The 24,930-nt window shown below is 43.8% G+C and overlaps 1 protein-coding gene across 5 annotated transcripts in view; it reads left to right on the top strand.

The window, feature by feature from the left end:
* The window catches only part of PRUNE2 (prune homolog 2 with BCH domain), a 272,472-nt gene that overhangs the window by 174,257 nt on the left and 73,285 nt on the right, over positions 1-24,930 (top strand). For all 5 annotated transcript variants that reach the window (XM_027105655.1, XM_027105657.1, XM_027105658.1 and 2 more), the window contains exons 8-9: positions 713-7,277; positions 7,610-8,375. In XM_027105655.1, coding sequence (XP_026961456.1) covers positions 713-7,277; positions 7,610-8,375 — 7,331 coding nt within the window. The remainder of the gene's footprint in view (positions 1-712; positions 7,278-7,609; positions 8,376-24,930) is intronic.

Below are 24,930 nucleotides of genomic sequence, written 5' to 3' on the forward strand. Positions count from 1 at the left end.
GTTACTATTGTTGTTGTTGTTGTTATTATTGCCTCCACTAATCCTATGGGGCCATTTCAAATGCCCAGTGTGCAAAATACCTTCAACATTTCCTAAAACAATCATAGAGCTACAGCCCAGTTTTGGCCTCACACTGACCATCACACATCTCCCTGCCTTCCAAGCCAGCTTTGTCTGTCCTGGGCCCCGTATAGATGCTTCCTGGGGCAGGAAGAGACAGTTGGGGCCTGAGTGCCGTTGAGTAAGCTGCCCCTGGTAGCTGCTTTCTCTTTCCTACGTTCTCCTTTGCCTTCTGAGGCTTTCAGAGGTTAAAGCAGGTCCTGGCTGCCTGCTACCAACAAGAGCCTTCCTTCTGCCCCATTTTCCCTTATTCCAATACTTTTCCCCTAGTTTTGTCAGCAACCAGCATTATCTCTCGCTTTTGCAAAGCTGAATTTTACTCCTGTTGGAAGATGGTATTAAGTTACACTGAGGAAAGGTTTTATATGATTTTGGGTTCAACAAAAAGCCAATTTGGTAGGATTAAAGAAAGCATTGGTGGTATGTTAAGTGGGACTTTCCATATTTTATGTTATACAATTCTCAGTTCTCTGTCTTCTTTCTAGACAGATGAACACAGATTAATTTTACATTACAAAAAATTAAGAAAGACAAATTGCAAAGAGCTGAGAGAGCCTGGGTGCTCACACAAATCCCTGTGCCTCCCCGACAGATTTGCTGTGAACTGGAAGAGTGCCAGAACCCTCGCCTGGAGCTGGAGCCCTTTGAATGTGACTGTGACGAGATTCTGGTGTATCAGCAGGAGAACCCTTCAGTGACTTGTGATCACGTGGTTCTCCTGGTCAAGGAAGTCATCAATAGGAGGTGTCCAGAGATGGCCTCTAACAGCCGGACATCCTCCACAGAAGCAGTGGCAGGCAGCGCCCCGCTCTCCCAGGGGTCTTCCGGGATTATGGAGTTGTATGGTTCTGACATAGAGCCACAGCCCAGCTCCGTGAATTTCATGGAAAACCCTCCCGATCTCAGCGATTCTAACCAGGCCCAGGTGGATGTCAACGTGGACCTCGTTAGCCCGGATAGCGGGTTGGCCACCATTAGGAGCAGCCGCTCGTCCAAGGAGAGCTCAGTTTTCCTCAGTGATGACAGTCCAGTGGGAGAAGGTGCTGGGCCTCACCACAGCCTCCTCCCAGGATTTGACTCCTACAGTCCCATCCCTGAAGGGGCAGTAGTGGAGGAGCACGCCCCATCTGGAGAACACAGTGAATCCTTTGACCTTTTCAACTTTGACCCAGCACCCATGGTTTCTGGGCAGTCCCAACCATCTTCCCATTCTGCAGACTACTCCCCAACAGATGACTTCTTCCCCAACAGCGATTCATCAGAAGGACAGCTCGCCACGGGGCCTAAAAGACTTGATGAGATAGGGATGGACGTGTCGAATTATTCATCCAGTTCTCTTTTGTCAGGGACTGGCAAAGATAGCCTTGTGGAATTTGATGAGGAGTTTGTCCAGAGACAAGAAAGTCCCCATGATAATTCTGAAAGAAATTTGAGCCTGACAGGGTTTGTGGAAGATGAATCTCCTTCACCAGAAAGTCTGAAAAATGTTGGAAGGAGGGTCCCACCAACACCTATGAATAGCTTTGTGGAGAGCTCACCATCCACTGAAGAACCAGCTCTACTCTCTTCAGAAGATATGACCCCCAAAACAGTCAACACGGGTCACACTGGGCCACCTCCAACCCAGGCACGGTGCAGCAGCTGGTGGGGTGGTTTGGAGATTGAGTCTAGAAACACTGCAGATGCATGGAGTTCCAGTGAACAGGAATCTGTCTTCCAGAGCCCCGAGTCATGGAAAGACCATAAGCCCAGCCCAGTTGATAGGAGAGCCTCAGATTCTATATTTCAATCCAAGACTCTTGATTTCCCAAAGTCAAGTCCCTGGGAGTCAGAATTTGGTCAGCCTGGGCTGGGCAGCAATAATATTCAAGACCAAAATGAGAAAAACTTGCAGTTTCAGGATATGTCCCCTGAAAACTTGCATTTGCCGAATGCTTTTCCTCAGGGAACAAACCACCTGATAGAAGACTTTGCTGCTTTGTGGCGTTCTGATCGCTCACCCACAGCCATGCCTGAGCCATGGGGAAATCCCACGGATGACGGGGAACCAGCTGCTGCAGCGTCATTCCCAGCCTGGAGAGCATTTGCTAAAGAAGATGACGCCGAAGCTTTGAAAAATACCTGGAATCTGCACCCGATAAGTGGTGAGACACCTTCTGTGAGGGACCCAAACGAGTGGGCCATGGCAAAAAGCGGGTTTTCTTTCCCTTCAGAAGACCTCATAGACAGTTCGCCCAGTGATGCAAATAGTGAAGCAGTTCCAGAGATCTGGGGCAAGAAGAACCATGACTCCGGGGATGATGTTCTTGTATCTGGAAATCCCAGATCTGATCTGGAGCACGCATGGAATAGTTCTAAGCCAGTGAAGGATGATCAGAATGGTTTCGTGGATGCAAAACTTAGGGGGAAGGTGTACGAAAATGTAGATTCCTGGAACCTTTTTGAGGAGGGTAACAAGAAAGGAGGGTCAGATGTCCTAGCACCTTGGGAAGATTCCTTCTTATCCTATAAATGTTCCGATTACAGTGCATCCAACGTAGGGGAAGATTCAGTGCCATCCCCCTTAGATACCAACTACTCCACCTCTGACTCTTGTACTTCCCCAACATTTGCTGGAGACGAAAAAGAAACCAGAGACAAGCCATTTGCTAAAGAGGCAGGTTTCGAGTCACAAGATGCTAACTGTACCTCAGGGGATGCTGACATGCCTCCTCAGTCCCCAGAGCAGCCGCCTAGAAATAGAATTAGTTCAGGTCCTGGGAACCTGAAAATGTGGGCTTCACCTCACACAGATGGTAGCTCTGAAATAAATGCCCCTCACAGCCCAGATAAAGATTTACTCAAAGCAGAGCCCACCGATGATCAGAACACCTCCGTGGAGGATGACATTGGGGAAAGCAGCCAGTCCAGCTACGACGACCCCAGCATGATGCAGCTGTACAATGAAACAAACCGGCAGCTCACACTTCTGCACAGCGGCGCCAACTCCTGCCAGGCGGCCCCCGACAATCTCGACTTGTGGAACAGAGTGATTCTGGAGGACACTCAGTCTACTGCGACCATCTCGGATATGGACAACGACTTGGACTGGGATGACTGCAGTGCAGCTGTGGCCATCACCGGTGAAGGTCAGGCACAGGGGTACATGGCTGAAGGTTCCGAACCCGAAACCCGATTTTCAGTGAGACAGGTAGAACCCTGGAGTGTGGAGTTTCAGGAAGCAAATCAGGTAGATTGGGAACTCCCTGCCTCTTCTGAGCACAGCTTGAACACTGCTCCCGACGAATATCACATGCTGAACGAAAAAAGCGGGCAGCTGATCGCGAATAGTATTTGGGATTCCGTCATGAGAGATAACGCCATGTCATCATTAATGTTACCCGGCCCATCGTACGTTACAGATCCAGAACAAAGCAAATCACCTCCTGAAACGTCCAGCTCATTAGAAAAAATTCTGGACAGTCACATCCCAGACATGCTGGAAGCCTCTGGAGCCAGTGAGTCAGAAACACTTGGTCCTGAGAAGCAGGACACAGGCAGGAGAACCCCATCAAGTGATATGGCATATCTGGTGACCAGACTTGAGAATTCAGGGCATTTTGCATGCTCAGATCCCTGGAGGGGTCCCAGTTATGGACAAAAGGAAAGTGAGATGGAATCCCATGGAGCCGCTGGTAGGGAGTGCCCCAGTAAGGAGGAGCTGATGGATGGAAGCTCGGGGGCTCCTGGAAAAGGGCAAGGTGGCCAGGAATGCCCTTCCCCAGCTGCATCTGATCCTCCAGAAATCTCCAATGAATCAGGCAAAATCAGCTCTCCTTCAGTCACTTCCATTCCTCAAACGGAGGAACCCCAGGAGGTATTAGAGCATGAGAAGGGGTCTTACACTCCAGACCCCTGTGATGTGCAAACAGAGGTGTCCACAGATCACCTGCAGGCAAAAGAGACCTGTGAAGAGCACCTCACGAGTCACAGAAATCCAGGTGAAACTACTGAAATTTCAGGTGGGCTGAATTCCACAGTAAGTGTATCTCTACCTGAAATGGATGTGGAGGAAGCTGAAGAACGTAACATTCTGGAGCCAGAGAGAATGAACCAAGACCTACCTTATGGATGTCCCCAAGGACTTGACCTTTGGGATGGCCCTAAAGACAGTGATGTGCAGGTCAACTGCACAAGTTCTGAGATAACTAAGAATCTCGAAGTTAAGAATACTGAAAACAGCCCTCCAGGAGCCAATTTATCAGGAAATGATGACAGAGACAGTATTTCTAGTGAGTATACACGTTCAAGTGCATCCAGTCCTGACCTAAATGACTCTTCGGCTGCATTGCCTTCCTGGGACCAAGGACCCGATACTGGGCATCAGAAGGAAAACCAAGATGATTGGAATACACAGAATGACGAAGAATCTGAACTAATTACTACTGATGGTCAAGTAGAAGTAAATACCGAAATGAAGGGTTTGGAGAAAAACAGAATGGACAAGTTTGAAAAGAGCTTAGATCACAATGTTCCTAAATATTTAGAAATTTGGAATGACTCAATAGATGGTGATTCCTTTTCCTCTTTGTCTAGCCCTGAGACAGGCAAATATTCTGAATATTTAGATGTATATCAGGAAAGAAATCTAGTGGTTAGCCATCAGGAAAAAAGTGAATGTGATATTCCTGAAACTGTGCAGCAAGAGGACGCCAAGTCCATTTCAACAAGCTCAGGTTCTGATGATGATAGTGTAGGCGACGAAGAGTCAGTGGAGAAAGAGATCCGTTCAGCCACTTGCCAGGTTGCTCAGAGTGAACTCAGAGCTTGGGATTCATTGAATGAATCTAATAAGTCCTTGGCCACAGCTGATCCCAAGTCTGAGGAATGTTCTGCCTATACAGGCAGTCCAGAACCAGCAGAGAATGAGAATAAGTCAAACCCATTCTTTGACAATCAACAAAGCAGCCCTGATCATGGGAATTTCTTGCCACTAAAGGAGACTGAAATACAGGTTACAGCAGTGGAGAAGGAGGCGAGGTCTTCTCCAGAAATGGGGAGGACGGGAGATGCCATATGGCAAATACCTCCCAAAGCTGAACTAAAGAACGAAAATTATTCTGATTTGGAAATGGCTGGCTTCTCCACTGAGAGCACGGAGTGGTGGAACGCCTCCCTACAGGAAGGGCGACCAACGGAGAGGGCATTTGAAGGGGAATTATCTAACTCAAGTGCTGTGCTAGAGGTGAACTCCTCACCACGCCAAAACGTGGATCCCTGGGGAGTACCCATTCAGGGTGATACTGAATCCCTGGAAACGCACTGTACCGATCCTTTCGGTGATAAACACGAGTCACACTTTCTGGATAATAATGGCGAGAATGCCCACGAGCCACTTTGGAACATTCAACCAAGGCAACCAGAGCCAGAAGCTGGTCAGCTTAGCCAGCTCGTAACACCGGACCAAATGAAAGACAAGGATTCCAGAGAACAGACCACGTCTTCTGCCAGTGACAAACTCACCTCTGAAATACCTACCCAAGAGCAGTGTCAGAATACAGTGCTGTCTGTCTGCAACCAGCCAGACCCAACGTTTACTCACACAGATGAAGATGGATGCATTATATCTAACGTATCAACTCCTGAGTGTCAAGAAACAGATTGGTGGGGAGAAGAAAAATCACGCCCCGGTGAAATGGCAGATTCAAGCCTTGCACCTGAAGATTTCCCTGCTGTCAGTTCTTCCACCCAGTTGATAAAGAAGTCAGGCTCTGAACGGGACGACTCTACCCCTAGTGAGGGCCCCCAAGGTGCATTTGTACCAGATATTTTACACGGCAACTTCCAAGAGGGTGGGCAACTGGCCTCAGCTTCGCCCGACTTGTGGATGGGTGTGAGACAACCCTTCGGTGTGAAGACAGATGGTGAGAATCCTGATATACTGACTCACTGCGACCACGACAGCAATTCCCAGGCTTCCAACAGCCCTGACGTATGTCACGATTATGAAGCAAAGCCAGAGACGAAGCAGCACGTTAGTGCTGGGATGGGGCCTGAAGGGGAATCCAGTGAGTTCTATCCCACCGAGCCGGAGAGAGATGAAGAAGCCAGTCAGGAGCCGGCGCAGGAATTTGTCCCATATACTTCGGAACTATCTTCTGAAAACGCAATTCCGCTGCCTCGAATCAGCGAGCAGGCAAACACAAATGACTCATCTCAACCTGCCTCTCACAAAGGTTCTCCTGAACCTTCCGAAATAAACAAATGTGAGAACATTACAGGTTTAAAAGCGTCAGAAAAGGGAGCCAACCCAGATAGAGCACCAATTTTGGAACCCACTGACAGAACAATCCCAGTGCTTGAAAACGTGGGAACTGATACTTGTGTAACTCACCCAGAGCCAACTGTGGATAGCAACAGCTCTTGGGTATCAGAAGACTTTTCTCCTGAGAATCAGACCGATGCAGGGGGCCCGTCGGACCGTGAGCAAGCTTTTGCTACTGAGAATCCTGCCACAGTTCCTGATACTTTGCTAGCCTCAGACACTTGTCTGGATGCCTTTGACCACAGTTTCAGCGATATCTCAGGTCTCAACACATCCATGGGAACAACAGATGACATGAGTAAACTGACATTATCAGAAGGAAATCCTGAAATGCCATTTGATGGGGAGGCAGGGAAGCAAGATATCTGTTCCTCTGAAGCCTCGTGGGGTGATTCTGAGTATGAAGTCGTGGGCCAAAATATTGATGAAGATTTAATGAAAGAGCCTGAACACTTTGTCTATGGCGGTGACCCTCCCTTGGAAGATGCCCTGAAGCAAGAGCTGGCACCTTACACACCTCCATTTGATTTGTCCTATCTCACGGAACCTACTCCCGGTGTCGAAACCACAGAGGAAGCTGGAACTCCAGAGAATGAGCCTCTGGGGAGCGAAGCCACGGAGATATTGCTTTCTTCCCTTCCTGCTCAAAGAAACAAGGAAAACCACGCTGAGGCCACAAACAGACAGCCTGAATGCCAGCTGGTTGTGCTGCATGTTCATGAAGACCCTGAGTCCATTTCTTTGCCTGTCGGAGTCGACGCCAACATTGAGTTGTCTCCATCAAACGTTGACTGGGAAGTAGAAACAGATCATTCAGATTCACCAGCAGGTGGAGACATAGGACCACCAAATGGTAAGAAACCTTTCATTCCTCCACCCTCAAGAAACTGCTGCTTTCCTTCAATCTATGCATTTGTAAAACACATTCTCCCTGCCAATGTGGCTACAGAGGAACTAACTACATTTGCAGTGCATGCTTAACCAAGTTCTGCCTTACCGCAGTCATTTCTACCGCTTGTCTAATAAGTATCCTTGAGAGGGTCTGAGAAAATTAAACAGCTCTACAAAATAAAAATGTTTTTTGAACTCTCTCTCTTTAGATAGATCATTTGCAAAGATCACAAGTCACGCGGTGGGTTAATTAAGCCTTGTTCTCTCCTTCTCACCTTCATCTTCCACTTCTAGGTACCAGCAAGGGGATATTAGAGTTGGAAGAAGAAAACATAATTCCTACCAAAGAGCCTGAGCACATAAAATCAGAATACGGGGGAGAAAGGTACCCTGAGAAGAATGAAGATCATCATGCACTGCACATGGATTACATACTTGTAAAGCACGAAGAAAATTCACCCCCAGAGCCAGAGGCCTGTGAGGCCAGAGAAATCACGTCGGAATTAGAAGAGTTTCACATAGATTCCGAAGAAACGGGGCTGCCAGGAACTCAGTTAGCATGCTTCCCAGACACACATCACCCTGCTTCCTTAAATGAAAGCATTCATCTCTCTGCAGAGAGAATGTCTTCCAAAGATGGTAAGAGATCATCTTTTGAAAGCCCTAGGCAAGACCAGAGTTGGATGGTCTTGGGCTGTAGTGAGGTTGGTGATGCATCATCGGAGACTAGGGACTCAGGGCCTGGATGGTCTGGCAAGGCTGTGGAGCCAGCCTCTGATCACAGCTTGGGTAAGGGCCCCCAAATGCAGATCCTGGGAGAGATGAAGCCTCTAGAATCTTCAGCACTAGAGGAAGCCTCTGGCCCGGACAGCCAATCCTGGAAAAGCATGAGCCAAGGCAGGACTGGCCCCGATACAGTTACGTTGCAGGCTGTCACCCATGACAGTGAATGGGAAATGCTTTCCCCCCAGTCTTCTCAGAAGAACATAATCCCTGACACGGAAATGGAGGAGGAGACAGAGTTTCTTGAGCCCAGAACAAGGAAACCAAGAACAAAAGGGTAAGCAAAAAGCTCAGTTTATTTTTTTTCCTGAAAACTGTTTTATTGGAAACTGGGGAAATGGTGAGGGACTATGGAATGTGAAGAATACCTAGATGATAGGAGCTTTGCTTATATTTATTTCAAAGCACATCATCCCTAAAAGCAGCTGCTGGGTAACCATAATGATGATGATGATGATGATTTGCGTACCTTTTCAGCCAAAAAAGTCCCTTCAGTTTCCATCCAAAGTCTTATACTTACTCTCCTGATACTTACACTTACTTCACCTACTCCATACCTATATTACCCTTAAATAGGCAGTTGGTGCTGGAGGGGAGAGGACACACACATTTACTCATAGTGCAAGGCAGTCTGCACACATTATCTTATTTAATCTTTACAAAAACCCTCAAGTAGTAGTAGTATCTTTATTTTACACATACTGGTTGGGGGAGGGGAGTTGAGGCTCAGAAAGTTTCTGTAACTTGCCTAGAATTAAGTAAACAGAGTGAACACTCTGGGATTCAAAAGTTTCCACCTCCAAAGCCTGTACTTTTCCAGCAGACACACTGCCTATCGTACGGAAAAGGTGATTGTGGTTTCATGTAAGCATCTAACTTACTAATAAAGAACGAGGAGAATCCACAGCAGGCTTAAACCTTAATGTGAAACATTCATTCCTTAATTGACTGAAAAATTGGCAAATAACCGTCAAACCAGAAATTCATTCATTCGTTCGTTCACCATTCGGTTTTTGAGAATCTGCTCTGGCCAAGTTTCTGGGTAACCAATGGACATTGTCTCTGCCCTCAAGTTTCCAGGTCCTGCTAAAACTGTTTATGGTGGTTCATTTCTCTTCGGTTGCTCTGATAAAGCCCTTCTGCTTCCAGGGACAAAAGGGCATGTTGTGAAAAGTAACCTAAGTAAAGGAGAAAATCATGTTTCCTCCTTAAAATGTAGTGGAGGGGCTTCCCTGGTGGCGCAGTGGTTGAGAGTCCGCCTGCCGATGCAGGGGACGCGGGTTCGTGCCCCGGTCCAGGAGGATCCCACATGCCGTGGAGCGGCTGGGCCCGTGAGCCATGGCCACTGAGCCTGCACGTCCGCAGCCTGTGCTCCGTAACGGGAGAGGCCACAACAGTGAGAGGCCTGTGTACCGCAAAAAAAAAAAAATATAGTGGAGAAAAGATATCTTTTTCCTACTCTTTTTTTTCCGGTTTTTTTTTGTTGTTGTTGTTGTTTTTGTTTTTTTTTTTTTTTTTTGCGTTACGTGGGCCTCTCACTGTTGTGGCCTCTCCCGTTGCAGAGCACAGGCTCCAGACGCGCAGGCTCAGCGGCCATGGCTCACGGGCACAGCCGCTCCGCGGCATGTGGGATCTTCCCGGACCGGGGCACGAACCTATGTCCCCTGCATCGGCAGGCGGACTCTCAACCACTGCACCACCAGGGAAGCCCTCCTACTCTTTTTTTAAATTTAATTTTTATTTTATCCTGGAGTAGAGTTGATTTACAATGTTGTGTTAGTTTCAGGTGTACAGCAAAGTGATTCATTTATTCATATATCCATTCTTTTTCAGATTCTTTCCCCATATTGGTAATTACAGAATACTGAGTAGAGTTCCCTGTGCTATACAGTAGGACCTTGTTGATTATCTATCTCATATATAGTAGTGTGCATGTGTTAATCCAAAACTCCTAATTTATCCCCTCCCCGCCTCGACATTTCCCCTTTGGTAACTGTAAGTTTGTTTCTGAAGTCTGTGAGTCTGTTTCTGTTTTGTAAATAAGTTCATTTGTATCATTTTTTTTAGATTTCACATACAAGTGATATCATGTGATATTTGTCTCTCTGACTTACCTCACTTAGTATGGTAATCCCTAATTCCGTTCATGTTGCTGCAAACGGTATTGTTTCATTCTTTTTAATGGCTGAGTAATATTCCATCGTTTATATGTACCACATCTTCTTTATCCATTCGTCTGTTGATGGACATTTAGGATATCATTTTCCTACTCATTTTAGGAGCATAAAGGACTATACACACTACATACCCACTGCAAATCAAGGCAGCTGGATTCCAGCCTGGCTCTACCACTACCAGTTACGTATTTTAGGATTAACCCTAGGCTTAAGTTTCCTCGTCCATAAAATCGGTGCGTTGGGCTGGAGGATCTCAAGGCTTCCTTCATTATTGAATCCTGCGACCTTAATTTATGTATAAATAGAAAGTGTCCAGGAGGGCTTTGGCATTCACATGTCTCCATGAAAGGGACAGAGAAATCAGAAAGAATAGCAGGGGTATATTGACGTTTAGCAAAGTGCCGTAAAGAGTTAAAAGCTGTGCCACATTCAAGTGCAGCTTCATGAATCCAGACATTTTCAGTTGGCCTAATCTTTCTTTCTTCCTGTCAAGCTATTTCCTTCCAGAGGGACCTCAGATCTGTTATCAAAAAGAGAGTAGCAGATGGATCCCAGCAGCCCTGCTGGCACTGTTATAGATTGAGCTCAGAACACAGGCAGCCTCGAGTTGGCTGAGCTGTTATTTGGCTTCTTGTCTGCGTTTTGCACATGCCCCTGAAACCCAACAGATGACAGTGTTCAATTGTGCCACTAGCCCCTTTTCTTTTCTTTTTTTTTTTTAAAGAAGACGCTGGGGGTAGGAGTTTAGTAATTTAGTTTTGCTGTGTTGGGTCTTCGTTTCTGTGCGAGGGCTTTCTCTAGTTGTGGCAAGCGGGGGCCACTCGTCATTGCCGTGTGTGGGCCTCTCTTGTTGCGGAGCACAGGCTCCAGACGCGCAGGCTCAGTAGTTGTGGCTCACGGGCCTAGTTGCTCCACGGCATATGGGATCCTCCCAAACCAGGGCTCGAACCCGTGTCCCCTGCATCAGCAGGCAGATTCTCAACCACTGCGCCACCAGGGAAGCCTGCCCCTTTTCTTTTAATGAGATTTCTTTGCTCATCTCTGTCTGCCCAGCCCCTGAAGTAATGGAAATCTTCTCACAGTTGGGGGAGGGGACAGATTTTCCCGCTGGATTTTGTGTTACCTTTTGCCTAAATAATTTACTCTGAAGTATTTGAAAGCTTTTCTCTGTGCTAGATTTTGGGAGGGTGCAGAGTTATCTAAAACAGTAGTTTTCTAAATGGGGCCCTAAAACCAGCAGGCCTCATCATCACCTGGATACTTGCTAGAAAGGCGTATTACCTGCGCCACCCCACACCTCCCGAATCAGGAACTCAGGGTGGGACCCAGCCATCTGTTTCAACACTTCCTCCAGGGGATTCTGATGCACAGTAGTTTGAGAACCACTGGTCTAAAACTTAGTCCCATCCCTCTAGGAGTTTAGTTTAATACAGGAGTTAAACATAAGTGAACAGGTAGATAACAGTATGATGGTCAAATCAAGATAGTGGATGACCAATGTCAGGTTAAATATAAATAGCTACCAGTTAATGGACATTTGCTCTGGACCAGGTACTAAGCATTCTATATGCAGGGCCTCACGTTACCATGGCAACTGTATGAGGTAAGAATTACACAAGAGAGGAAACTGATGTCCAGAAAGTTTGAATCACTTGCTCTGGTTTATAGTTAGAAAGTGAAGAAGCTGGGATTTGAATTTGTGCCTCTCTATGTTAATAAGTTAAGAGAGAGGCATCTGTATAGGATACTTTTATGGAGGAGGAACGAGGATGACTTATCATCCAGCAGCATCAGGAGGCAGAGTGCCCAGGGCCCACGATATTTTAAAAGGCCCATGAGAAGCTTTGAATTTCTTTCAAAATTAAAAGAAAAAGTGATTATATTCCTATGTGGATTATATTCCGGTGTGGATTACATTTCTTTCTACCAATGCAGATGTGAAGCAAATTTTTAGGTTTTTGTTCTGTTCTGTTTTGAGTGAGAGGAGGAGCCCGTGAAGGCAAAAGTGACTAAGGTCCACAAAAGTCATACTGCGGTCCTGAGAACTGCGATTTGAGATAGGCATTAAAGGAAGCTCATAGTCTGGAAAGGTGGAGAAAGGGGGTGAGAGGCCTGCCAAGTTAACTGAGGAGAGTAACATAAAGAAAATCCTGGAGACAGGAAGGCGATCACAGAAGCATTATGATAATAAGATAGCCATATTCTCCAGGCCAAAAACCTGGAGACATCTTCTGATGCATAATCTCATCGTAGGACCAAAATCCAGACTGTCCTGAAAAAAAAAAAATTAAAACCTGGTCTTCAAAAATGAAAGTAGGCTGATAGTGTATGCAAGATGACACACCATCTACAAATTGGCTTCTTGCCCTCACATCAGCCAGCCACACCTCCTCTCAGCTCCCACACTGTTTTGGAGAGCAGTAAGCCATATTCTCAAAATCTGAGGGAGCATTAGAAAGACATCTTTTCTCATCGTACCTCACCTACTGTCTCTTGTTAACAAAACTTGTTATGAGTGCTGGAGATAAACAATCTCCTGTGAGATCTTCAGCACTGTGTTCTAGTTCCCTAGGATCAATCTTCCCAGAGGCTTTTGCCAACAGCTTGGTCATCCTCCAGCTGTAGACCCGCCAGCTAAGGATTGCGCGCCAATACCCCATACAGTGATGCATATGCCTGATCTTTCCTGTGTGGCCACAGAGAACATCTACAGAGTCATCTGCAGCACACAGACTTTTCTTAAAACAAAGAACTGTGTATGTATTTACTTTAAGGAAGGCATGGTTGCAAGACTGTCATGTGAAGAAAGGGTCATTGTGTTTTAGTCAGTGTTCTCCAGAGAAACAGAACCAATAGGAGAAATATGTATGTCTGAGAGAGAGAAAAGGGAGGGAGGGAGGGGAAATTCCTGTCAGGAATTGGAATTGGCTCACACAGTTTGAGGCTGGCAAGTCTGAATTCTGTAGGACAGGCCAGCAGGCTAGAAACTCAGGCAAGAGTTGTTGCAGTTTTGAGTCAGAATTCTGCAGGACAGCAGGCTGGAAACTTAGGCAGAGTCTCTGTGTTGCAGGTTTGAGGAGAGTTCCTTTCTTTTCAGGAAACTTTCAGACTTTGCTCTTAAGGCCTTCAACTGATTGGACGAGGCCCACCCACATTCCAGAGGGTAATCTGCTTTTCTCAAAGTCTTCTGATTTCGGTGTTAATCACATCTAAAAAATACTTTCACAGCAACATCTAGACTGGTGTTTAACCAAATAACTGGGCATCGTAGCCTAGCCAAGTTGCCACATAACATTATCAGAGGTTATATGCAGAAGCCTGAACTACATGATAAGAGAGCATGGAACCATTAACGTTTGTAAACTCACCATCGGAATTGTATAAATACATTGCTATACAAATATATTGGCTTTCTGTAGGTGTGGGGCAAGGATATAGCTGTACAGGGTGATGGAAGTAAATAATTTCCAAGAGGACTAAGAAAATTGACAATACTTGTCCAACCTTTGTAGATACATGCAGCAGAGGGCAGTGGGGGAGGAAGGAGGGAGAGGGATGGAAAGGAGGGGGAGCTCTTGTCACATGTACGTTTGAAACAGAGTATTTAGAGGTAACCTAATCCTTATACTTATGGAGCTATATCTTTTTAAAAAATTTTTATTGGAGTACAGTTGGTTTACAATGTTGTGTCAGTTTCAGGTGTACAGCAAAGTGAGTCAGTTATACATATATCCACTCTTTTTCAGACTCTTTTCCCGTATAGGCCATTACAGGGTATGGAGTAGAGTTCCTTGTGCTATACAGTAGGTCCTTATTAGTTATCTATTTTATATATAGTGGTGTGTATATGTCAACCCCATTGTCTCCTACTTCTGCGAGGTGAGTTATCTGGTACTCCCTAAAATAAAAATGACATTGAAACACAATAGATTTCATATTCCCCGTGACCTGCTTCTCACGGTGATCTCTGTGCATTCTTTTGTTCTTTTAAAATTAGTAACTTTGGGCTTTTTTTGTCTGTCTGACAAGACTGTGGAAAAGAATTTGTCTTTCTCCCTGCGAGTGACACCACTAGAAGATGCTTTTATGTGTTTTCATGAGACCTTCTGCAATCAGCTTTTTCTGTCTATGACTTTCGGCTGAGGAGTTAGTACGTTGGGTCTTACACCCATGTGAATGCCGGAAATGAAAAACGGGTGAAGGGATAATCTTTTGACTCCTTCTCTCGAGGCCGGGTAATGATATGTTTGGGCTGTCAGAAGAATCACACTCTTTGAGCACACACTACCCCCCCCCCCTCGGTCTTGCTGTTTGAATGGGCTCTATCCCAGTTCCAAACGTTTGCCCTTTCTCCAAGGTAAACCGATACTCTGTAAACGACAGTGTTCCCTTGTTTATTCACTGTTTTCTGGCTTTGCCCTGAACCAAACCTGGAAGACCAAACTTGGCACTGACTCTGCGTTCATTTACTTTTGTAATTATATTTTTATCATCTGGTGCATTTTATTTGGTGACTATGTGCTGATAATTAAGTATCATCAAAAGTCCTTTAAATTGTTACTTGAATTCAGGACTTAAATCTTTTTTTTTTTTTTTCCCCAAAAGAGCCTATTTTGGTGTCTCTCCCCACTCCCATCCCACTCCCACCCCAGCCGCCTCTGCACCTCTGGCCAGCCCTTCCCAGAGCAGGCTTCCAGTAAGTGCTGGTAGATAGACTAATATGTTATGTTCTTGGGTCCATCCAATTTCCATTTGAGATAGACATGGCAAGTTTTATTATGCCAATCTCATAGGTGAACAAACTGACTCAATAAGTGAGCTGTTTAATATCATCCAGAAATGAGATCGTGGTAAAGTTGGGACTTGAACTGAAGTCTTCTCTCTTCTAGCCCAGTGCTTGCCAATTAGATAATTTTTTGGAACTTCTGTAGGTTGATGTGTTTATTCCTATTCTCCCATTGTCCCATGGAAAAGTACCTCAAGTTTAATAGCTAAAGTTTCCCAAAGAGAGATTTTGAGAATAACTGAGTCAGAACTCACCTCTGACTTTTCATACTGTCATGTGACCTACTGAATTCTTTTTCCCTCTTGAACACGCATTTCCCACCTCAGCAAGTCCATGACGCATTTCCCACCTCAGCAAGTCCATGACGGCTACTGCTGCGTCAGTAAGCTGCTCTCCATCTGTGATGTGTGGGACCAGCTCCAGTGGCTAGAGGCCAGAGGCAGGCGAGGGAATCAGGCCTCTCAATGTACATTTAAGTTTTCTGCATATCTATAGATATGGTGCTTGTTTGCGGTGAGGAATTTTATAGTGAGAAAAAGCCAGGAGTGCCGAGACGCGGTGGTACAACTCAGCTGTCTTGTAGGAGGAACACCCACAGGGGAGCCCTTTTGTACTGTGTTGGCTTCTAGCTTGAGGAAAAATCCAAGGTACTTCTCCAGCTGGAATAGCAAAATGTCAAAACTGATGTGAGAAAAAAAAGACCTTTATGAAAACTGATGGCATTTGAGGAAGATAAGAAGTCATGGCTTTTGAAAGCAAGATGTACTAGCGTACCAGGGACCCAGCAGGAAAGAGCTGACACATTCGAATAAGGGTAATTGGAGAAATATTTAATAAAGGGAGTGTTTACAAAGATGGTGGCAACTTGGGAGGAACTCACAAGGAATAGTGTGATAACCCAGGAACAGTAACAGAACAGCTGTTATTCCTAGGCCTCGGGGTGAGGGGAGGTGGTGATTCCTAGAACCCAGAATGAGAATTTTGGGTAGAAAGGGCCATCCTACAAGGAGCTGTGACCAACTGTTGAGGGACATAGCCAGCCTGAGACCTTCCCACAGGAAGGAAACCTCCTTCCTTCCTCCTCTGATCTCCCGCCAGGGGCCCTCATTGGTTAAAATGAAGGGGAATTTAGAGGGTGAGATGAGGGAGCCTCCCAGGGAGGAGAGCAACATGGAAAAAGTAGGATAGTAGACCTGCGGAAGCCAACAGAAGTTAGGCAGCACAGCTGGCTTAATTGGAGAGTGATGGAAGCTCAGGTTCTGAAAAGTGGACTGAGTTATATAAACATACAGGATTAGTTAAGTACTCCTCCAGTGCATTGGAGGATCTCCAATCTGTTTTCAAGATACATATGAGAGTTCCTTTAGGACAAAGGCTGTCAAAAACGCAATCTAGGATTGGGTCACCCTTTGTAGAAATCCAAGCTATACCAATGGAGGAAATTAGAATGTCACCTTCCCTCCATTTTAACTGTTGGTTAAAGGATGTGGCTTTTTAAAATTGTCAACATAAGAGAGTTTGGTTCTAGGTAATGGCTGGGGAGTAAATTTGTTTTTAATTTATTTTATTGAAGTATAATTGATTTACAATGTTAATTTCTGCTGAACAGCAAAGTGATTCAGTTATACATATATATATATATATATATATATATACATGCTCTTTTTAAAAAATATTCTTTTCTATTATGGTTTATCACAGGATATTGAATATAGTTCCCTGTGCTATACAGTAGGGCCTTGTTCATTCATTCTCTATATAATAGTTTGTATCTGCTAATCCCAAACGCCAAATCGATCCCTCCCACACCCTCTCTCCCCCTTGGCAACCGCAAGTCTGTTCTCTATATCTGTGAGTCCATTTCTGTTTCATAGATAAGTTCATTTGTGTCATGTTTTAGATTCCACATATAAGTGATATCACATGGTATTTGTCTTTCTCTTTCTGACTTATTTCACTTAGTACGATAATCTCTAGGTCCATCCATGTTGCTGTAAATAGCATTATTTCATTGCTTTTTATGGCTGAGTAGTCTTCCATTGTACATATGTACCACATCTTCTTTATCCATTCATTTGTCGATGGACATTTAGGTTGTTTCCATGTCTTGGCTATTGTGAATAATGCTGCTATGAACATAGGGGTGCATGTATCTTTTCGAATTACAGTTTTGTCCAGATACGTGCTCAGGAATGGTACTGCTGGATCATACAGTAACTCTATTTTTAGTTTTCTGAGGAACCTCTGTACTGTTTTCCACAGTGGCTGCACCAACTTACATTCCCACCAACAGTGTAGGAGGGTTCCCTCTTCTCCACACCCTCTACGGCATTTGTTATTTGTAGACTTTTTAATGATGGCCATTTTGACTGGTGTGAGGTGGTACCTCATTGTAGTTTTGATTTGCATTTCTCTGATAATTAGCGATGTGGAGCATCTTTTCATGTGCCTGTTGACCATCTGTATGTCTTTGGAGAAATATCTATTTAGGCCTTCTGTCCATTTTCTGATTGGGTTGTTTGTTTTTTTTGTTATTGAGTTGTATGAGTTGTTTGTATATTTTGGAAGTTAAGCCCTTGTCAGGCATATCATTTGCAAATATTTTCTCCCAGTCTGTAGGTTGTCTTTCAATTTTGTCTATGGTTTCCTTTGCTGTGCAAAAGCTTATAAGTTTGGTTAGGTCCCATTTGTTTATTTTTGTTTTTATTTCTATTGCCTTGGGAGACTGACCTAAGAAAACACTGGTACGATTTATGTCAGCGAACGTTTTGCTATGTTCTCCTCTAGGAGTTTTATGGTGTCATGTCTTATTTTTAAGTTCTTAAGCCATTTTGAGTTTATTTTTGTGCATGGTGTGAGGGTGTGTTCTAACTCCACTGATTTACATGCGCTGTCCAACTTCCAGGGAGTAAAATTTTTAATTCATCCCCTTAAACTATCTGAAATGTTGATCAACTGAGAATCAGAATTTATGGTAGATTGAGTGAAAAATATGTAATGCACGGTCCTTCACATGTTCCAAAATGTGCCCTGGATTAAGCCCAGGCAGCAAAGAACTATGTACCTGTACCAAGTTGCAGAGGATCCCACACAGTTTCTTTATTCTGTTTTGTTTTTGTTGTAGGTCATTGGCTTATCTTGATGGAAAACGTTAGGTCAGCCCAGTGAAACTCATCTCTATGCCAAGGATATTTCTGAGACCATGATTTTCTAATCAGAATATCTGTGCTCTCATGAGCAAATCCAATCCAATCTCCATCTTGACCATTAGTTAAATAATGTGACTTTATTTAATAACATTTATGTAATTGATCATGTTTATCCCTTTGAGTTGACTCCTTGGAAGTTTATGTTTCACAGCCAAGTTTATCACTTACTAGTATCAAATGTATAGAATTCTGGAATATGTATTTTATTGTATTACTCTAAGTCTTAATTTCGTGTTGTGATCCTGTCACTCTTTTTTTTTTCCCAGCTATTTTTAAGTCATATGGTGGTGGTGGGTTTTTATATATCTACTAGCTTTGTCTTAAAGTGGAAGTATAAATAAGCACATATATCCTCGTCATAGAAATGTTCACGTTTGCCCTGAAGAGACTTTTTTTTTCTTGCCTCTTTGCTCTTATCTTGGCACCTTTTTTTTTTTTTTTTTTTTTTTTTGCGGTACACGGACCTCTCACTGTTGTGGCCTCTCCCGTTGCGGAGCACAGGCTCCGGACGCGCAGGCTCAGCGGCCATGGCTCACGGGCCCAGCCGCTCTGCGGCATGTAGGATCCTCCCGGACCGGGGCACGAACCCGTGTCCCCTGCATCGGCAGGCGGACTCTCAACCACTGCGCCACCAGGGGAGGCCCTTGGCACCTCTTTTAATTCCTTGCTCCTCCATCTTGTTTCCTGCATATTGAAATTCCACTCTTCATTTAAGACCCAGACCAAATGTCTCTTCCTTCCTAAAACATTCTCCAGTCTTATCAAACAGAAGGAATCCCTCCATCTCCTGAATCTCATTGTACTTTGAACCTTTTTGTGGCCGTCCTCACATTCTGCCTCATGTTATATTTACTAGAGACTCTCTTAACCTATCTGGATGTAAGCCACTTGAGGCTTATACATCTTTATATCCCAGACTACCTTAAACAGCATTTATACTGAAGTTGTAACTTAAAGTCAAATATAAATTGAAAGGGGGATGGTGAAGTCATTTAGATGGGTGAATTTTAGAAACTTTAGTGCAGTATTTAGTTTCCCTCTACCATGGGAAATAATTTAGATTTTCCTAATTGACACTGGCCTATGATTTTCCTTCATCACACAAGCTCTTGTCTGGTTTAGGAATCAAAGTTGTTACTGACACCATAAAACAAATTAGGGAGTCTTCCTTTTCTTCTGTTCTTCAGAATAACTTGTATAAGCCAAGGGGTTTCTCTAATACGTGAGAATTAGGTAATATTTATAGAATTGTCTGTGCCTATTCCTTATTTGGGGGATAGATATTTTACTAGTAATGTGATTTCTTAATGATTACTGGTCTGTTCAGGTTTTCTAATTCTTTCTGCATCAACTTTGCTATCTAATATTTTTCTAGAAAATTGTTCATCAGTTTTCAAAGGTATTGGAATAAAATTGTTCATATTCTCTTACTAGTTTTCAATCTCTACTATATCTGTAGTTAGTTATATAATTCTTTTATTCCTAATATCTATTTGTATCGTCTCTCTTTTTTCCTTGTTCAATCTTTCTAGAGATGGGTTCATATTATTAGTCTTTTCTAATAACTAGATTTGCTTTCGTTAATCTTTTCCTTTTGTTTTTGTTTGCTTGTTTTCTACTTTATTAAATTTTGCTTTCATCTCTTTTTTCTCCCTGATATTAATATTGCTATACTGGCTTTCTTCTTGTTCGTATGTTTCGTGTTCTTTCTGTTTATCTCAGAGGTCCCTGTTTTTGCCACTGAGCACCAATCGCCATTTACTTCTGCCAACATGTCCATAACTGAACTACAAGTTCATGGAGTGCCATGATACATTTCCCTACTGCTAACTTCCAATTCCAGGGCAAGAGGGAAATTGGAGACTGGAATTGTTTGTCAGACCTGGATCTTTCATCTAACCATATTGGAGGTGGCCTCCTTCTCAAATTTATTATAATGTAACTAGCTGAGTATAACTACTTACCTGAGCCCCAGTTTCCTATCTATAAACCATCAACCCAGTACACACACAATCCACCCAACCTTATGTGGCAGCCCTGCCCTGGGCAGCCCATGTGGGTCTTTCAACCAGACTCCTATCTCCATCCTGCCAACCTGGTCCTACAGTCCATTCTCCATTCACTGGCTTGAGTGAGTCTTTCAGATGAGAATATCCTTCTTTTGCTACCTATCTTTTTAAAACCCTCCAATGTCTTCTCATTTATTTTGCAATAAAATTCTTATTCTTAACTATAGTCTCTAAGGCCCTGTGTACCCCAGTTGCTGCTTACGTCTGTGATCACTAAGACCACTCTCTCTACCAGCCCTCAGTCTTGCCCGCCAGACTCTTCCAATTTAGTGATTTAGTGCCAGCTGTAACTCTCTGTCTAGAACTCTCCTGACATGGCTGGCTTATTCTCATGGTTTGGGGTTCCCCAGAGAGACCTCCTATAACTGCTCCATCTACAGTAGCAATAACTGTACCACCAAGTTATTCTAGTTTTCAATAACTAGTTTCAAGAACTAGTTATTCTTGTTTGCCCCTCCCACCTAGGGGACGTCTAGCAATACCTGGAGACATTTTTGATTGCCACAACTCAGGTGATGCTACTGCCATCTATGGGTAGAGGTCGCAAATGCTGCTACACATCCAACAATCACAAGAGCGCCCCGCGGGACACAGGATTATCCAGCCCCAAGGGCCAGCAGTGCCAAGGCTGAGAACTGTGCTCCATCCCACAGCCCTGCTTCATTTTCTTCCTACCACTTTTTTTTCTTTTTTTCTGTCTGAAAAGATCTGTTTATCTGTTTAATTGATTTTGTCGTGTGTGTCTCCACACACGAGAATGGACCCTCCAGGAAAGCAGACATTTGGTTTGTCTTGTTCACTGCTGTACCCCTAGTGCTTAGAGCAACCCTTGCCACATGTTGAGGCACCTCATAAAGACACCTGATTGAAGGAATGGAAAAGAAAGTCAAGTTCGTCCAACATAATTGGCTTTTAATAAAAATAATTACTGGTGTTTACTCTTCCTCTTCCGAGGGAGATGTGCTAGATTTAGCTTGGTAGTGATTTAGTTCAGGCTACTATAACAGATTACCATAGATTGACTGGGTGGCTTACAAACAATACAAATTTATTTCTCAAAGTCCTGGAGGTTGGAAATTCAAAATCAGGGTGCCAGCATGGTTGGGTTCTGGTTAGAGCCCTCTTCCAGGTTTCAGACTTCCAACTTCTCACTGTATCCTCAAATAGTAGAAAGAGTGAGAGAGCTCTCTGGGTTTTTTTTATAAGGGCACTAATTCCACTCATGAGTGCCTCACCCTCCTCACCTCACCTAATCCTAATTACTTCCCAAAGCCCCCCACCTCACACAGGGAGAGGCTCAACTGATGAACCATCACACAGGGAGAGGCTCAACTGATGAATTGAGGGGAGGGCACAAACATTCAGTTCATAACAGGAATATGCATCTTTTCTAATGTTGCAAAATCCATCTTTCCTCTTCTTTTGAAATTTGAGACCATAGTTATCTATTTTTAGTGTTCTGGTACATTTCTTCTTCATTATAGTGCTTCCAAGATTCTTATAGCCTTTCAGTTTGCTTAGAGTGCTGTTACCCACTTCACTCAGCCTCATGGAGAAAAACAGGTGTGCCTGTTCAGTTGTTTTGGTTCTTTTGTTTTTTGTTTTGCCTTTGTTATCCATTGCTTTATACCAGTTTGAATCTCCAGAGAGAAAAAATTATTCTGTTTACTTAATCATCTGTTACATCATCAACTCCAGTAGTACTTGACCATACATAATCTTCAAAGACTTTTTTTATTTTTAAACTTCAATTCATTGAATGATCATTTGAAAGTATTAGGCTCTCACAGAATAAAAATCCCCTGGATTGACATCTACCATGCCCTTTTCGTCCATGTAATAATCAGAATGCTACTTATTGCATTTAAATAGGAATTCTTTTTTTTTTTTTTTTAATAATTGTAACTGCTTCAGTGGGATGAATAAGATAGTATATTTCCTCAGGTGCCCAGCTGACACTGAGCTGAGCTATTTTGCCTTGACAAAACATGTCTGAGAGAACATCCTGTAAGACAAGAGGAAGTATCGTTGGTGTTAACAGATGTCCCATATTCCCCATTTAATGAAGTGCTACTTAAATGTTTTGAAGGTATTCTATGATTGGCCTGATGACAATAAATCACTTTCTCTCTCAACTGTTGACTTTTAAAGCAGATACTAAGGGTAGGTTCAATTACAGTGTCTGTTCTACAGCATGTGACTCCTATTTCTGTAGCTCCAACTGCTACTTTTTTCCACCTGAGGAGGGAAACTCCTAATGAGCCACACTTCACAAAGGAGAGACCATTTTTAGCCTTCACCCTGGACACCCAGGGTACAACCAGCTCTGACGCCATCTATTTTCCCCTGCCGATTTCTGGTTCATCTTGGCTTCGGGAACGGTACTAAGTTTTTGCCGAACCCTGAAAAAGTCATAACCCCCTAATGGCCCCACCCCCAATTCTCCATTGCTGAACGATAGAAAGCACATGAGAAATTATTTTCATAACTGCTTATAATTTGGAAGAATTTTGTAGGCTTTTAGTTTAAGTAGAGAGAGAAAAATTCACTTTTTCCTCTTCTGCCTTCCCCACTGCCCCCTCACCAGCCCCACAGCCATGGAGAAGACGAGGCGTGCCCTTCATTTTAAGAATAGGAGCTAACATTTCTTAAGTATTTATCGCGGCCAGGTTCTCTGCTGAGTAATTCCCTTTCCTGTTTTCTTGGAGTTAGCTCAATCGGAGGTTACCGAAAACTGCCACATCCCCCTGTTCTACCATAGCGCCCTCCCCAACCCACCTACCCACTACCCCGCCAAAAAAGGAAAAAGGTCATATAATATGGGATTTCTAACAACCTAGTTCTGAGGATGGTGCCTGTAGTTAGTTACTTTTCACATTGACATTTTGCCTGATCATGATCAGAAGTCTTTGTTTGATTTGTCTGATAACGTATTCTTTTCCTTTGAAGATCAAACTAACCAATGTACGCTTTTCTAGTATGTAAGCTTTTCATTCACATTTCATTTGACTTAACTCCATCAAATATTTCTGTTGGCATTTTTAGAATTAATAATAGTAGCTAACCTTTATGGTGAGTTATTTTAACCCAGTCTCTCTAAAATCTCTCAGTTATCTTGCTTTAAAGTAACATTGTTAGTATTGTCCGTTTGTGAGTCAGCAGTCTGAGGTACCAGGCAGTTTAGTAACTGGTCCAAACTCGCTAATAAGTAGCGGAAGTTAGATTCAAACTCAGGCCTTGTGACTCCAGAGCCTGAATGCTTACTGGTCACATGGCTTTATTTCTCAATAGTCAAAGCTGTGTGGATCTTGGGCAAACATCCTAACTTTCTCTAGAATCTCCAACTGGCCTTCTTTATTTATCTTGCTATGCGTCCATAGTCCATTTTTATTATGGTCTTAACCACCGTCTGTGAAATGAAAATAATTACACCACCATCTCACTGGGTGTGCCGTGAAGCTGCAGGATTTTTTTTAAAAAGAGGTTTCAGGGGAACTAAATTCCTTCCAATCTGTGCTTTGAGCCCATTCACATCCAGTCTCACTCAGGAACAGGACTGACAGCAGTTTTCCTGAGCAGACACAAAAATCAAGGGGCATTTCTGACTCCACAACCTGCGTGAAAGAGTATTTTATATTCCCAAAAGAAACTCTTCACAGCCCCAGCTCCATCCCCCAGCTGGAGCAGAGCAGCAGTGGTGATGGGCTCACTGGGAGATCTGAGAGGCAGGTGATCGTCCTTATTTAGATGTGCCCGTGATCACGTGACCAGAAAATGGAGGCGACTCCGTATTTCCAGTTAAGTGCTCCAGACAGGGGATGCTGAGGGCAGTAACCAAGCATTCTTCTCACTCTCCAGCCTGCTCTGTCCTCAGAAGGTAGGTGGGTCCCGGTGCGGCTTTAGGAGGATGGGCTGTGGGAGGTCGGATCGCAATGGAGGGTGTTGCTTTCACAGACTGGGCTATTGCAGCTGGGAAGTTGGAGGAGGAGAGGGAAGGGGGTGACAGGATGCAGAGCTCTGCCCAGCCCCTCGCAAGTGACAGCTGGCAGCTGCATTTCACTCTGTATCACCTCTTACTGGAAGGGCTTGTGGTCCTGTAAGCTATCTCCTGCCCCTCCCTTGGTGACCGGGTAATTAGTTAAACAGATTCTGCACGGCTATAAACATTTTTTATTCCTTTATGTCTATGATGAAAATGGAGATAGAAAATCAAAAGAAATGACAGTTGGGAAACCGTTTAGGACTCTCGTCTGATGGGTATTGAAATGTCTATTTGGATTATTTGACAAGCAGAGTGGCCCTGGTACAGTGGCATTTTTATTTTTTATGTTATTGCTAATAGTCATTGAAGCTAGTAACATACATTTCTCTTTTTTCTGATGAATCTTGTAACCTTTAAACCTTACCTAAGTTCCAAGCTGCAGAAATAGGTCATCCTCAAAAATGGGCTTATGTTGTTTTCTATTGCTTTTTCAAAATCAAGACAGGATACGCTACTTAGAGAATATCAGTATTTTACTGAGAAACTAAGTTATGTGAGAAACTAGAAAAAAATTATCACCTGGTTAATTTCAAACAAGAAATACATAGG

Source organism: Aethalodelphis obliquidens, unplaced genomic scaffold (assembly GCF_003676395.1).
Source record: "Aethalodelphis obliquidens isolate GAN/ISIS:26980383/991018 unplaced genomic scaffold, ASM367639v1 scaffold7, whole genome shotgun sequence".
Taxonomy (NCBI): domain Eukaryota; kingdom Metazoa; phylum Chordata; class Mammalia; order Artiodactyla; family Delphinidae; genus Aethalodelphis; species Aethalodelphis obliquidens.